Genomic DNA, 16,705 nt, shown 5'->3' with positions numbered 1-16,705 from the left:
TTCATTAACAGATGCCTCCAACCTGGGTTGGGGAGCCCATGTCAACAACTTGCAAACCCAGGGAACCTGGACCACAGCGGAAGCAAAGCACCAGATACATTTTCTGGAGCTCAGGGCGATACGGTATGCCCTCTTTGCTTTTCAGGATTGCCTGTCCAACAAGGTAATCCTAATCCAAATGGACAACCAGGTAGTGATGTGGTACCTCAACAAGCAAGGAGGCACAGGCTCTTACCTGCTATGCCAGGAGGCGGCGCAAATCTCAGCCGGACCTTTCATCCCCACGAATGATCCCTTTAAACCTCTGTAGCAAACCAAATTTTTCACCAGTGGGGCCACCCGCACATAGACCTCTTTGCGTCAATTCACAACCGCAAAGAAGACAAATTCTACTCTATACACCACAGCTGCAAAACACCACCGAGAGATGCCTTTGCACACTCATGGACAACGGGTCTTCTATATGCCTACCCTCCACTTCCACTCATCAGCAAGACTCTCGTGAAGTTGCAACAGGACCGAGGCACAATGGTCCTCATAGCCCCTCACTGGCTGTGGCAGGTTTGGTTTCCCATCCTACGTGACTTCTCAGACCAACAACAGATTCCCTTAGGCACAGATCTGACTCTAATAACACAGAACAACTGACTGTTGTCTCATCCGAACCTCTACTCCCTGTCTCTGACAGCATGGATGTTGACAGGTTGATACTACAATCCCTTAACCTTTCCAACAATGTGTCCCAAGTCCTCGTAGCTTCATGAAAGCCTTCTACTAGGAAATCTTATCATTCCAAATGGAAAAGATTTTCCTTTTGGTGCACGACAAAGGAAATGGATCCCTTTTCCTGCTCTACAACAAGATTCCTGGACTACCTCTGGTACCTCTCGGAGTCTGGCCTACAAACTTCCTCCATCCGAGTGCATGTCAGCGCCATAGCCGCTTACCACAAAGGTATAGGAGATGCCCCGATCTCAATGCAACCCCTTGTAGGGTGCTTTTTGAGAGGCTTACTACAACTGAAGCCTCCACTGCATCCTCTGGTTCCTGCATGGGACCTCAGTATTGCGCTAGCACAGCTAATGTGACCTCCGTTCGAGCCCCTGCACTCCTGCGAGCTAAGTCATCTCACTTGGAAAGTGCTCTTTCTACTTGCTTTAACATCGGCTCGCAGAGTCAGTGAGCTGCAGGCGCTGGTAACATACACATCTTATACAAAATTTCTCCACGATCAGGGGCAGCGACATCTCGCAAAACAGATCTAAAGTTCAGGATACAGGCATCATCTTTCTATAATATGGTCCAGCTTCCCAACGCTTCTATTGTTATGGAGTCAGCTATGAAGAGGGCGAAGAAAATCCAGCTGCACTCTAATACACCTCCAGGGAAGGATAACAAGTATTTGGACAGTTTTGGTAGACACACTTTCCAAGCTGCGATGCCTAATGTTAAGATTCATCATCGCCAGTTCTACATCACCCAGTATTTGTACGAGTGCCTCTAATCCCTGAAGCCAGCGGTATCGGATGCTGATCTGGACGGTAACCCGCTGGCCCAACTCCATGCGATGGAAGAAGGCCTACGCCATCTGCTCTGCACCATCTATGAGGTATTTGATACCTCAGCCAGGATTTCCGCAGGAGCTATCTCAGCCAGATGTCTGGCATGGCTACGGGCGAGTGCCATTAGGGAGGATGTCTATGAGAAGTTGGCCAACCTCCCTTGCCTCCCGGACAACTACTTTGGGGATAAATTGTGGGAGACAGTGGCCAACTAAAGGAGCAGAATGTTGGCAGTGCATTCCCTGACTTCTCCAGGGGATCAATCATCAGGAAGGAGATTCTATGCCACCCCACATAGGACACGTGCTCAGTCATATACGGGAAGGCCTTATCCCTTCTTTTGCCTGCAACCTTACCAGTCATCCAGGGAACCTCAGCCACAGCAAGCGCAGGGCCGCGGTTGACAACACAATCCACACCAGCCACGAGGACCCAAGGACCCAACCAGCTCTAAGACCCAACAAGGGTTTTAGGAGCACCGGATCTGTCGCTACCACTAGTGAAGGGAAGACTCTCATTTTTACCACCTCTGGGGGGTATTCACAACCATCAAGGGAAAAATCTTCAGACCGCTGTACCAGAACTGTTTCCGCCAGCGTCCCACCTCTTGGCGGGAGCAGGGATCTTATTTCCCATTTTCCCACATTCCCACGAAGTCAGGAGGAAGTTACATCATCCTGGGGCTGCAGACGCTCAACAGATTCCCTCACAAAGGAAGTGTCAAAAGGACCTCCTTCAGATACACCCTACCCTCCTCACAACCCTACGTCTGGAGGAGTGTGCGACACCTAAGGGAGGTACAGGCCAGTTCTTCCATCCACCGTATCTCCGGGCAGTGCCCCTACTTCCAGGCCACTGGACACTACTTCAACTACAAGGTACTCCTACTTGGACAGGTGCTGTCTCTGGGTGTCCTCACAAACTGCCTAGCGGCATTGATGGCCCATTTCAGGAAATGGGGAATGGAACTGCTCACTTGCCCAGCCAACTGACGGAGTACCCCAGACCCATCCCCCCAGCACGGTCAAGGCCCATGAGCATGGGAAGGGATCTTCAAGAGATGTACCCTGCGCTGACCGCAAGTGCCTTGAACAGCTCAGGAACAGTCAGATTCAGCGGTGCCAGGGGAAACAACAGACCAGTGTTTGCGGCCTGTTCCGACTACCCCACTTAATACTGGAAGTGCTCCTCATCTCATAGATGGAAGGGCTGCGATGCGTCCTACTCCCCACTCTGCTCATGTTGAGACCTGTCCAGAAACGAATTACGGACAGAGTCTATCTTATTCTGGTAGCTCGGAGGAGGCCCAGGCGACTATGGTACGCCCATCCAGCCTATCTATTCGGCGGACAGGCAGGCAGACAACTGGAAAGGGGACAACATTAACATACCTAAACCTACAGCTCCCAATCCACAATGTACTACTGTCCTCCAGGAAGTACTCCACCAGAAAAAATTACCAAGCCAAGTGGATCAGATACTCGAAGTGGTGCGGAGAGCACGGAGTAGACCCCTTCTCCTGCCCTTCGGCATCTGTCAGAGTACATGTCAGCGCTATCGCAGCTTACCACCTCCCACATAAGGGCTCGCTGGTGTCGTGCCACCCACTTGTCTCTAGATTTATGAAGGTAATTATTTGGCTGTGCCCACCGATCTAAAAGCCGTGTTCTGTGGGATCTCAACCTAGTGCTAGAACAATTGATGCTACTGCCCTTTGAACCTATGGACAGCAGTCACATCTCTCCTGGAAAGCCCTCTTTCTAGTTGCTCTCACCTCAGCAAGAAGGGTTAGTGAGCTACAAGCGCTGGTCCACTATTCACCATACCTGGAGTTCTATCCCAACAAAGTGACTTAACTCACCCATCCTTTCTTCCTAAGGTGGTAACAGCGTTCCACCTCAATTAATCACCTTATCGACCTTCCCGAAGCCGCACAAATCCGAAGCGGAGAGACGGCTTCACACATTGGACTGCAAACGTGCCTTAGCCTAATATGAGCAGTAAACACAGTCGGAGTCCAGGGCTGTTCAACTCTGTTTCCTTTAACCCCAGTGCGCCCGGACTCCCTGTCTCCAAGAGAACCCTGTCGTCGTGGATCTCCCAATGCATTGTGTTCTATTACGGCAAAAGACTAGAAAGTTTGCCTTCCTCACCAAAGGCTCACCAAGTCAGAGCGATGGCGGCCTCCATCACCCACCTAAGCGACGTACCTATCGAGGACATATGCAAGGTTGCCATGTGGTCGTCACTGCATACTTTCACTTCACACTATTGTCTCAACCAGCAGGTGGCGGCAGATGCTGGGGTGAGCCTAGCCATCCTTCGGGCAGGAACAATTAAGAGACTGTCCGCAGCAATGTACCATGTTGAGCACACCATCTACGAGAACTGGAATGGACTACGCACTACTTCCAGAGATCATGCGGTGGCTCAGCTTTCTAGCTGGGGATTCCCCAGACGACATGCCTAATTCAGACTGCTTATGTGCGGAAAAAACAAGTTTGCTTACCGTAAACGGTGTTTTCCGTGGATAGCAGGATGAATTAGCTATATTATCCCGCCCACCTCCCTGGACAGTCTCCATTGCAATTTTGTTAAAGCATGAATAACACACTGAGGCAGGCTGGGAGTCACATGGTATATAACACCCACAGGCATACAGGGCAAAGCTCTGTGTGCTTTGAGGAGCTCCACCACCTAGAGAACTGGAGGACATTCCCCAGACACATGACTAATTCATCCTGCTATCCACTGAAAACAGTTTACGGTAAGCAAACTTGCTTTGTTTTTGCTAGTCCGTCCACAGTTGCTTTTGAAGACAATACTGGCAGGCTGATGTCACTGCAGGGGTATATGTACTGTGACGTCAGTTTGCTCTACCTCTATCTGCTGGTAGAGACGCCTATTCCACTTGTTCTGAATTCATCTGACTGTCCTAAAGAAAAGGAAATTCTCAGGTAAGTAGTAATTTCTCATATGTGCACGGAACATATCCCACACCAATAGTGACAGTCATTTTCTTAGCCCTGTGCCTGGTTGCCCTCCCAACACATTGCACAGCCACCATTTTGTTCCCTCCTCATCCATCCAGCCTTTAGGATGAACTCGAACAGTTAGGCCTGCTGGAAATTTTAGGTTCTTCGGCATCTTTTACTCTTTACCATCGGACGCAGTTTTGTGCCATCTGCCAGGCAAGACAGGACCAACTTGAAATGGGTCTTTTCATGACCACTTGTTTTTACAAGTATGGTCGTCTCACCAACAACGGTTACAGTGCAATTGCCAGGCATATCAAATGTCATGAGTGTTTCATCCATATTACCAATGTTATTCTTATGGAAATGATTCTTTATTTTCTGCCGAATAATGAATTTGTGGCACGAACAGATATTTTTATTTTTTTTTAACTTTTTATTTATGAATTTTATATTTCCTAGCATGTAGCCAGATGGACTCATGACCAATGGGTTATGCTCCCCTGCCAGCAGATGGAGACACAGGTTTCAAAGCTGACGTCACTCTAGTTGCACCCCTGCAGTGACCTCAGCCCTTCAGTATTTCTCAGTCTCCAGCTGATGTAGACATGCTTTCCCTATGGGGATCGCTGTACCTTTTGGAAGAAGAAATTCTACTTTTAAATTGGAGAAAAGATTGAGCCCCGCTGTCCTGCGGTGATACCTAAAGGTCCCTCCCCTGGTTGAGAATTCCTGAGATGATTTCCGAGCTCCCTCAGAGGTGTGCCAATCCCATTGAGGCATAAGGAAGTGGCCTTAAGAGCAGGTTGAGCTGCCCCCAGTGGGCTAGGCCCCGCTTTAAGCTTGGTCGGCACACCATGTGGTAGGCCATGGCAGCGCCCTCTTCCACGCTTCTTTGTGCATCTCGTATTGCCCGCCATAGGACATCGGTATGTGTAGCGCGCATAATGTGCATGTACTTACATGCACAATAAAGTAAGCGCAGGATACAGGAAAAGCTGGGTGCACGGGCTCTATGTGCACCTCGCCACGCCCTACCTAAGCACTCAAAATTTGTGCGCATAACTTTTTAAGTGCAAGCCGATTGAACGCACAGTTACCGCCGCCAATGGCACAGACAGCCAAGAAATATAAGCGCCTTGCTCTCTGCACTGCTCATCATATTAGGGCTTCTCAGCCTGACCTGGATTCCAACTTGGTCACCACTGTGAGGAAGCCTAAGGGGATTTGTCCACCCCGGGGTTTGCTGAGCCAGCTCCTCCCATTCAGATGATGGATTGGCAGCCTTAACTGGAAGTACTCTGGGTCTGAGTAACCCCTTGGCTGGGTCTTCCATGGGAGAGAGAAACTCGGCTGGGCCCACTCCAGTTCCCCCTGGACTAGGCATGGACCTGGCGGCCTTTTCTTGGGTGGAATTTTTCCAGGGACTACAGGCCTTTGTTCAAGCACAGTCTACTTCCTCGCTTGCCCCTGTCTTGATAGAACTCCAGCCAGCCCCCTCTCCCTCTCCCATTCCTGTTGATAGACCTCGAGGCATGCCCCGCCTAAGGGTATCCCTAGTGGGGACACTTATGGCACAGACAAAGAGCAAGATTCCTTGGAAGAAAGGGAAATTCCCCCAGGATTAGAACCGTATCAAACCATGCTACGGTTCTTTCATAGAGAAGAATTGCCAGCCTTGGTTTCCCAGATTCTGAAAATGCTGGGAGTTCCTGGAGCGGAATCTGTGATGGAACCAAAGAAGAACCCCATTCTAATTTCCTTGCGCAAAGCCTCTGTCTACTTCCCAGTACTGGAAGCCATTCAGGAGTTGATTGACCTGGAATAGAATGCCCCAGAAGCAAGTTTTAAAGGGGGCTGGGCATTAGAAGCTCTCTACCCACTGGATCCAGCAGTGAGAGAACGTTTGTATTCCCTAAAGTGGATGCATTGGTCTGTGCTGTCTGTAAGTGAACAGCTATCCCAGTGGAGGGAGGAGCGGCCTTAAAGGATGCGCATGATAGACGGTTGGATTCTATCTTTAAACAAGCCTTTGACGCAGTAGCAATGACCTTGCAGATTGTTTCTTGTTGTGCCCTGGTAGCTCGTTCATGCCTACTTCTCTCAGGAGATGGATGACTTGGGGTGAACCCCAGATTGTTTATGGAACCTGCCACCTTTTTAGCAAATGTGGGCTTGAATTTAATTCGTACTTCAGCCAGAGGAGTGGCTTCAGTGGTAGCGGCCAGAAGACAGCTGTGGCTGCGGAATTGGTCAGCCAATGCAACCTCCAAGGCCAACCTTACAAAGATGTCCTTTAAAGGATCAATCCTATTCGGAAACGAATTAGAAAAACTGGCCAGTAAATGGGGAAAATCTCCAGTCCCTTGGCTACCGGAAGATAAGAGGAAGCAGTTGCAGCGCACCTTGCCTATGAAGGGCTGGTCCAGGGGCTCTCAACGTTCCCGCCCCTACAGAAACCTCAGCATCTCAGGTGCCTTGCCCCTTTGGAAGAACTCAGTCCTTTCATAGTAATCAGCCAAAGAGAGGGGCAGGTTCGAGTTCAGGATCATCCCGAACCTCCCAATTAAATTTTACCGACCCACCTTTGGAACGAGGAGATAGGGGTTCAACTGTCTCTTTTACCAAAGGTGGGTGAAATCACTTCAGACAAGTGGGTATTGGAAGTCATACGAGAAAGATATGCACTGGAATTTCACAGTACTCCTCGGGACTTATTCATGATGTCTCCTTGCCACTCCCAGCAGAAAAGAAAGGCAGTGGAGATTACTCTTTGAAGGCTCCTCAGGTTGAAGGCTGTAATCCCAGTACCTACACCCCTGTAAAATACAGGGCATTATTTCATCGTATCCAAGAAGGTTCCTTTCGCCCCATCCTGGACCTCAAGAGTGTCAATAGTCATCCATGAGTGAGTTATTTCCGCATGGAACCTTACGCTCCATGATAATGGCCATACAACCAGGAGAACTCCTAACCTCCCTGGACCTATCCAAGGCCTACCTACATATTCTAATCTGTCAAGAACACAAACGCTTCCTATGCTTTTCCATACTGGGTCGCCATTATCAGTTCCGGGCACTGCCCTTTGGCCTAGCCACAGCTCCAAGAACATTTTCCAATGGTAGTGGCGGCAGCCTTGAGAAGATAAGGAATCCTGGTACACCCATACTTGGACGATTGGTTGATCCAGGCCAGGTCAGTGGAAGAAAGTCTCCGGGTGACCAAAAGTATGACCACCTTGCTTCAGGAACTCGGCTGGGTGGTAAACTTGGGCAGAGCAGTCTCAAGCCTTTCCAGTCGTTGGACTATCTGAGAGTCTGGTTTGACACTAGGCAGGGTAAGGTCTTCCTCCCAATCACACGGACACAGAAGTTGACGTCCCAGGTGCATCAGTTCCTGATGCACCAGGTGCATCAGTTCCTGGTGCATCTGGTGTGCACCAGGAACTGATGCACACCAATACGCCCAACGGTGTGGAGCTATCTCCAAGTTCTCAGTTTGATGGCAGCAACCTTGGAAGTGATGCCGTGGGCATGAGCACACAATTGCCCACTTCAATGCTCTCTGCTATCACGTTGGAACCCGCAGTCTCGACTATTCAATTTGGCTCCAGTGGGAGTCTGCTCTCATTTCAAGTGGAGGTTGCAGGAGGCTCATCTGAGCAGGGGGGTAACCCTGTTCTCCCCGAACTGTCTGGTTCATACAACTGACGCAAGTCTCCGGGGCTGGGGAGCTTGCTGTCAGGAGCTTATGGCCCAGGGGCATTGGATGGAGGAAGAGGCCCTCTGGAACTTCAGTCACCTGGAAGCCCGGGCAGTGAAGCTGGTGTGCTTGTAATTCAGCCACAAACTCCAGGGTCAAGCAGTCCACATAATGTCGGACAGTGCAACGATAGTAGCCTACATCAGCCGCCAGGGAGGAGGAACCAAGAGCCACAGGTGTCTCAGAAATAGACCACCTTATGCAATGGACGGAAATACATATACAGACTATCTCAGCCTCACATATCACAGGAAATATGTCATCAGAGCAGACTTTCTAAGCAAGGAGAGTCTGTATCCAGGAGAGTGGGTGTTGTCAGCCAAAGCCTTTCAACTGATAGTAGGTCGCTGGGGCCACCTGTCCATCGACCTGCTGGCCGCATCTCACAATGTGAAGGTTCCCCAATTCTTCAGCTGCAGGAAAGATCTGTGGTCCCTGGGGATCGATGCTCTCATTCAGATTTGGCCAGAAGAGTTGCTATACGCAACTATGGCCCCTGCTGGGCAGGGTGATTCGCAGAATCGAGCACCACAGGGAATTAGTCCTACTAGAAGCTCCAGATTGGCCTAGGCATCCCTGGATTGTGGACATGTGGAGTCTCCTGGTGGAGACCACCCTGTGCCTCCCACCACACAGAGACCTGCTACAGCAGGGACCGGTCCTTCACAAGGATCCAACTCTTTTCTGTCTTATGGTCTGGCCCTTGAGAGGGTCTCCTGATGAAGTGAGTATATTCTGCAGTGGTAATTGCCACCGTACTCTGTGCTCGGATGTTCTGATAACAGCAAGAGAGTGAGTTAAGGAATAGGGAGAAGGTGTAGAGGAGAAGCTGTCCGAATGCCTCAATGGAACGCCCTGGGGAGGAGGGAGGATGTGCCTTAGCAACTGGAAGTGCTAAGGCACATCCTCCCGATCCCTTAACTCACCCTCTGCTATGAGGATAAGTGCTGTCGTTATCCTCATAGCAGCCGGGTGAGTTAAGGGATCGGGAGGAGGAGGAGGAGCATGCGAACGATTAACTCATGCATATTGAATTAAGGTACCAGCATTATGTGGATTGACCCGTGGATAAGACAACCATGATTTTAAGGACCAGTTTTGGGGGTAAAATTTTTCGACTTATGCACGAGTATATACAGTAGTTACTGCTCTTAGAAGCTTAAATTTTGTTTTCAGGGATTTTTATATATTAAAAAAAAAGAGACAAATACTTTAAATCACTGCATTTATGACAACAGTTTCTAGGGACTTAGTGTCCTGGGTACCAACCAGTCAGATTGCTCTAAATCGAGCAACTATATATATTTTTTTTAATTTTATCTTTATGCACTTTTACAAAACTGTACAAGATAATCTCTTGCAAAGTAATACCGAAAGGAAAAAGAAAAACTTTTATCACACAGGTAATTAATTTTTAAACAACAAATCAATCCTTCTCTGATGTTTAGCCCTCAAACTGAGGGGGACTGGAATTACACAACCTAAGGAAATCTGTAGTAACAATGATTAAAGGAAATTAAGACTGCTAACAGTAGCTTAAACAAAGATTATATTTACCATTTCAGGAATTGGGTTCGTTGTCTCTGGATTCTGTGGAGCTAGGGATTACTTTCCCTGCCAGAAATTGAGACAGTTGTGGAGGGTCATAATATACAAAGTAACTAGCTTCGTGCTTTAATAAGCACTTACAGGGAAATTTCAGGAAAAATGCCCGCCTTTCTCCTCTTTTGTGTCTCCTGTGCCACGTCAGAGAACACCCTGACATTACACCCCAAAAATATCACATTTCTATGTCTGAGGCAAAGTTTCAGAAACCACTCCCTATCTTGGTCTAATGTTAAACTAACAATCAAAGTTCTGGTGTCGCTAGCTCAGTATCGGAAGTCTCTAGGAACGTTGATATGTCCAATGGTTGTTCAATAATAGGAACCAATGCTGTTGCTCCTTCGGCTTGTTCCAAGGCTCTTTTAGACTTAGGAAGAAAAAAATATTCAATATTGGTGGCATTTCTGTTTCTTCAATATTTAATAATTCAAAAGTATCCCAGGGGGATATCATTGGAATCTGAGGAAAGTTAATGAATCTCAAATTTTTATTCCTGATTGCATTTTCCATATTTTCCAATTTTAACGAAATGCTCTTCCTTTCTTTTATAGTGGTATTCTGAATTTCTTGCATATTCCTGATTTAGTCTCTATTATTTGCAATCTGTTGCTCTAAATCAGTATTTGAATTAACCACTATTTTAACTTTTTCTTCAAGTTCTTTTACTGAGTCATTTAGAGGTTTTATTTGAGCCAAGATAGATGTTTTCATTATCCACTATTGTCTCCCAAATTGTCTCTAATGTAAATATAGCTGGTCTTACCACTGCTGACAAAGTTCTTATGGGAGTTCCTCCTGCCGCCCCTCCAGCTTGCTCCAGCAACGAAACCTCCTCTTCCCCGGTCTGGTCCGATGGCCTTTCTGGACCTTGTGTCATTCTCTCTCCTTCGTCCTGCCCTGCAGGGCTCGACCGCAAAACTCTTTGGTCTGGCGGTGTGGCTCCCAACTCGGAGAGTTCCAACTTGTGGCTGGGTTCCCGGAGGGGGGGGGTTCCTTCCGCAGGGCTCAGTGGTGACAGGGAGCCTAGGAGTGAGGGTAGCTCTTCTTCCCCTCCCCCTCTCTCCAACAGCTGGCTTCCTGCATTCAGATCTTTGCGAAGTACATGTGCGTCCATTGGTCTGGTGACAGAAGGAGTCAGGGGCTGCAGGGTAAGGCTCTCCTCGCAGCTTTCTCTTCCATCTCATTTTGAAGAAATAAGTTGCAGGAAAATAGTTTTAAGCTTATCCTAGGAGCTCACATGTAGAGTTCGACTACTGAGCGGCCATCTTGGTTCCACCCCCGAGCAACATTTTTATTTTCTTACAATTAAGCAACAAATTCTGACGGCCCCGGTCTTTACCGGCACTTGATGCCCTTTTGGAACTGCAGACAGCGCATTAATTAATAGTAGATACTCTGCTCAGAGGGAGCTATTGCTTTATTATAAATTTGAAAAAGTAAGTATTACTGAAAGTTATTACCATCTGAAAACCATTTGGTGAGCTGAGTCCATGACCCAGTGGACAGGTGACCACATTATAAAATCCATCAGGTCATGGTGATAATTAGCATCCTTTTGTACCAATGGTTTTCGATCATGTCTTTACAGTGCTGCAGTTTTGTATAGCATACTGACTTAAGGCATTATGTATATTATAGAATATGTTCTTTTGCTTCCTTAAATTATATATTTATTTAGGTTTCCTAAGAAAATTTTTTCTTAAATTTTTATTTATTTATTTTTTTTAACCAGCAGTTTTCACAGTGAAATAAGTTCTTTCTAGTATAGGGATGCCCTTTACTTTTGCACATCAGGAATGCAGATGCAGTGAAACTCAGTAGAATTTAAGATCCTTATATCTGTTCACCTGGTGCTCTGATCTTTACTATATGAAGGCTTCTTTCTTTTCTTCTCCAATCCAAATTGATTCAATGCTTCAAAGATTGTAAAATGTAGGCAGTTCATGGAATAGATAGAACTGGATCATTTTTGTTGGGGTTTTTTAATGTTTTATTGCATGGTCATTGTCCATTTATCCCCCAAAAAAGTAATTTAAGCAATGATTTTTCATGCTGACCTTAAATGTTATAACTATAAATTTATTTTTTATACTTCTCGTAGGAGATTGTCGACCACTGGGGAGGTTCTTTCTGGTCCTGCCTTTTCAACTTTAGGAAGAAGACGCCAAAAGCCAAGTACATGCACCTAGCCCAAGAGCTGTTAGTTGATCCTGACTGGCCACCCAAACCCAGAACTACCACAGAAGCCAAGACAATACCCCAGCAAAATGGCTCCTATGAGATCATCACTGTTACGTAGCAATTAATCCAAACCAAGCTTTTTTTTACATTTGTAATCAGGAGAAAAAGTGAAACTTATGCTTATTTGATACTACTTCAGCATTTTACATCTGGAATTCCAGTGCAGACATGGAACTGTACAGTGTTTGTATATGTAACATATGGCTTTAACCTTTTGAATTTCAAGTTTTGAAAGAAGCCTATAGAACACAAAACATGTACTTGAAGCAGAAACATTTCTTAAACTGATCCAAACCATATTCTCAGCCCTTGTGCAGTGCTTAGTACTGTTTCAAGGTTTAACCAGGGCAGGGAGACTAAATGTGTCCATGTTTTTGGTAATATTGTTTGTTTCCAGAATGTGGTATGCTGGCCAACACAAGCTTTAGAACCACAGTACTGGAAACTTGTGAACAAAGCCAAGGACATTTATCTAGCGCTGTTATGCGTTTTTATTTTTTGTAAAAAGAAACAAATTTATTCATTTGAAGAGATTCTTCTATTTATGTGTATTTATTTTGTGCTATTTGCTGTGATTTTTATTAACAGCCACTGACTCAGGAAAACCATTCATTTACATCATAATGATTTTTTAATTTTTCCCCTTTTATTAAATAAACAGCAAGGATACATGTTTTTGAATAGGATCTTGCTTATACTGTATGTTCTTATCTTGCATTGTAACTGATAATACGTGCCAGTAGTCCTTTAAAGTTCACCTGTACATTAAAGTGATTACTGTTTTTGGAAGGACAGGTGGGGTTGAAGTCTGTTTTTAAGAGAGGAGATGGTGTTTGCCTCATTGTTGACTGTTTTATTGATAGCTATAGTCATGCTGGATAATATCTCTGGCAGGAATCCAGTAGTCAGCATAACTTACAAAATGTGTATGTGACAAGGTGCTGTTTCATGTTAGCTTGGCACTGCTGGGCTGTGCTATACTCACTCACTAAGGATTATTTCTAGTGCAATTCAAACCTGTGATTCTCCCCTTTTGATTGCTTTCAGATTCTGACCTGAATGTGTTTGCTTTCTGTGACTCACACAAAGAGTGGGGGAGTGAAGAAAGCGAAAAGTATATTCCAGGGACTGTCTTAACATTAGGATTTTTTTATGTTTTGGTATTTTCCTACAAAGGGTCTATAGCAGCGCTGCCCAAACTTTTATCCAAATGAACCTATTTTAACACTTGAAGATTTACATGGCCCCAGACAGTGATCCAGAAATAAGACTTCTGCTCCCTCCTACACCCACCCAAAATTAGAAAGTAGGGATGAGAACAGCCACAGCAAGTCAGTAGAGGGCCTGTGAGTCGGTGCATTTTCATGGGCCCTGCCGTCCGCATGGGGATCCAGCCTAAGAGGAAGCCCCAGCAGTAGGATGGTGGGCCTGTGAAATGTGCATGGGCTTATAGGCCCTGTGCTGACTGCTACTGGCAGCTGTAGGTTGAAGCGAAGGTCCAGAGAAAGAGAGTCTGAGCAAATGTCTATGCAGGAGTACCCAGTCCTCTTTTATGTGGCTCTTTCCACTGACTTTGTGACTTCATTTGGAGAATCACTGGTCTAAAATGTTGTACAGTAATAGATTTCCAACAGGAAACCAGTTGATAGCAGATCATTTCAGCTTTGCAGAGCAGATAGTTGAGAGAAAAACTCATTACTTGAATTTACTGTGTCTCAGAAGAACACATGGCAGTTTTTCAATGTTACACTTTTTAATTGTTGATTTAAGGTCAGTGTAGCTAAAATGCCTCCAAACCCAGTTGTCCTGTGGCTTCCTCTTGATGTAGACCGGTGGTCAAATGAGTTTTTAGAATTGCCATTGAGCACAGGATTTCTTCCCTATTTTTAAGCTACTTCATTAAAGTGATGCCTGTTTGGTTTGTATAGTGCATGTTGGGGTAATTTTTAAACTTCTTGGATAATTTGTAAATCCATGGGTACAGACCTGCAAGCTAATTTTCAAAGAGAAACTCCCTACAGAGTATAGGTGCAAATTCAATGCAGTAAAGTCTCTGTGAAAATTTGAAGCTGAAATTCCTACTCATACTCTCTTCCCATGTATAGTCATTCCACTCTAAAACTGTCCTTTTGCTCATGGCTTGAAGTAGGCACACTGTGAAAGCATGTGCATACTTTTACCCATTGAAGGCAGGGCTTTTTTCACCTGTAGGAATTTCCTGGGTAATGGCGTACTTACTTGGGTAAATTTCTTTGACAATTCTCATTATGTCCTTTTTAATATCATTGGAATAATTGTAAACTAAATGAGGCTAAAAAAAAAACAAACAAACCGTAAATGTTTATTAATCCAACTGCTGATTCAGTTCATAACTAAATTTTTTCAAGGTTTCTGTTGGACCAAGTGAGTATACTACAATTTGTGACTTTTGCTAACATGCCAACTTCCAAAGCTGCGGAATTTCTATAGGAAAATACCTTAAAGAAATACAGAGCTTTAAAACAAACCTTGTAATTATGGAGGTCCGTACGCAGAAGTTAGTCAGCTAAATGAATATTTGGGCACTTATCTGGTTAAATTCTAGCCGGCTAAGTTTAGGGGCGTTCCAAGGATGTAACTGGGAGAAGTTGAGTTAGCCAGCTAGGTTAACCAGCTAACTCAGATATTCAGTTAGCTGGCTACTTTCACTGGCTAAGTCTGATCAGGCCGTAGAACTGTCCTAAAATCAGCCAGAAAGTTTTCCAGCCAACTTTAAGATTGCTGGCTGTATTCAATAATGTGGATGCACTATTGAATATACCTCCAAAGTTAGCTGGATAAGTTATCCAGGTAACTTTGCTTTCTGGGTAGTGATTGAATGACTAATAACCTCATGGTACCTTGCAGAAGTCTTCACACCTTTGTACATTTTTCACATTCACCTTAGTTGTTTTTGAGAAAGGTGGAATGTACATTTTTTTAAATAAACATTCTACACAATATTCTGTAGAATTATAGAAATATTACAAAAGTAATTAAGAATAGATTTTTTTTTTTTTTTTAAATCTTGGTTGCATAAGTGGAAGTCCCTTTTGCAAGAATAACAGCCAAGAATTGTTTAGGGTAAGTGTTTAACAAGTTTGCACAAGGGAATGGTGCAGTTTTTGCCCCTTCTTCTTGGAAGAAGAACTTAAGCTCTTCCAAGTTGACTGGGGATCGTCTGTGGTCTTCCAGTCTTGCCACAAATTTTCTATTTGATTGAGGTCTGGGCTTTGATTGGGTTACTCAAGGTCAGTCACTTTCTTCTTACTAGGCCACTCCATTTTTACTTTTGGTTTGTCCTGCTTGAAAGGTGAATCTTCTCTCCAGTCCTAGGCCTGTGGGAGACTGGAACAGGTTTTCCTCCAGGATTTACCTGTACCTTGCACCATCCATCTATCCCTTGATCTTCACAAGTCTCCCTGTTCCCACTGCTGCAAAGCATTCCCACAACATAATGTTGCCTCCGCCATGTCTTTCTATAGAGGGATGGTGTTAACAGGGTGACATGTTCTGTTCCACTTTGGTGTCCTCACACCACCAGACTTTCTCCCACATACGTGCAGTGTCCACTGAATTTCTTCACAAATGCTGTGCAGACATTATATGGCTTTTCTTCAGCAGAGGCTTCCTTCTTGCTATCCACTTATGCAGGCCATGTTTGTGAAATAATATTGAAATTGTTGAATAGTCAATATTTTCCCCAGTCTCAGCCAAAGACCTCTGTAGTACTTTTAGAGTAATCTTAGGCCTCACTGTGTCCCTTTGCAGCAGTTTCTGTAACCCACAGCTACTGACTTTGGAGGGATGGCCTGTTCATGACAATGTCTTGGTGGTTCCAAACTGTCTCCACATTACAATAGTGGACTGCAAGGAGTATTCAAACACCTTGACATTTTGTAATTTCTTCCAATCTGTACCTTTTGAATAACGTTATCCTGGAGTTCTTTTGGCAACGTCTTGTTTGACCTTTGCTTCAAATTCACTTCATATGACAGAAACAGCCTGATTCTTCATCCCAGGAGTATTTGAATAAACTCACTGGTTTAGATAGGGATGGACTCTAGTTCACTTATTTTTGGCCTTGTAAAGGCAATTTTTTTGAAACTGGAGCTAATTTGGGTTTGCTGTGGCAAAGGGTGTGAAAGACTTATGTGACAAGACTTCCTATTATTTTATTATTAATTGTATTTGAAATATTTCTGTAATTCTTTCATGATGAAAATGTAGAATATGATGTGAAGAGCAGTGAAACTCCTACTTTGGTGCATTTTTTTTATTTGTAATTTTTAGACAATGTGAGACATGGACAGGGGTATGAAGACTTTAGTAAGGCACTATTGCTGCTGTGCGTACTCCTGAGAAGCTAAGCAATCTGTCTAGGGCAAGTTTACTTCTAATACCTAAGGTTGATTTTTCACAATAACCCCCATCTAGTCAATAAATACATACATGTATCCGCACACACAATTAGGAATTGATTTCTTTGATCTTGCAAAGTTAAATTTCTTAGTGTAACCAAAACAGTCAAAACGTCTTGTG

At 45.0% G+C, this 16,705-nt stretch overlaps 1 protein-coding gene across 8 annotated transcripts in view; it reads left to right on the top strand.

Annotated features, from left to right (window-relative positions):
- Positions 1-14,541, top strand: part of ATP13A3 (ATPase 13A3) — a 535,999-nt gene extending 521,458 nt beyond the window's left edge. For all 8 annotated transcript variants that reach the window (XM_029615360.1, XM_029615358.1, XM_029615363.1 and 5 more), the window contains one exon: positions 12,006-14,541. In XM_029615360.1, coding sequence (XP_029471220.1) covers positions 12,006-12,203 — 198 coding nt within the window. In that variant the 3' untranslated portion in view covers positions 12,204-14,541. The remainder of the gene's footprint in view (positions 1-12,005) is intronic.
- The last annotated feature ends 2,164 nt before the right edge of the window (positions 14,542-16,705 follow it).

Source organism: Rhinatrema bivittatum, chromosome 9, assembly GCF_901001135.1.
Source record: "Rhinatrema bivittatum chromosome 9, aRhiBiv1.1, whole genome shotgun sequence".
In the NCBI taxonomy this organism is placed as follows: Eukaryota; Metazoa; Chordata; class Amphibia; order Gymnophiona; family Rhinatrematidae; genus Rhinatrema; species Rhinatrema bivittatum.
This window is presented reverse-complemented; position numbering and strand designations above follow the sequence as displayed.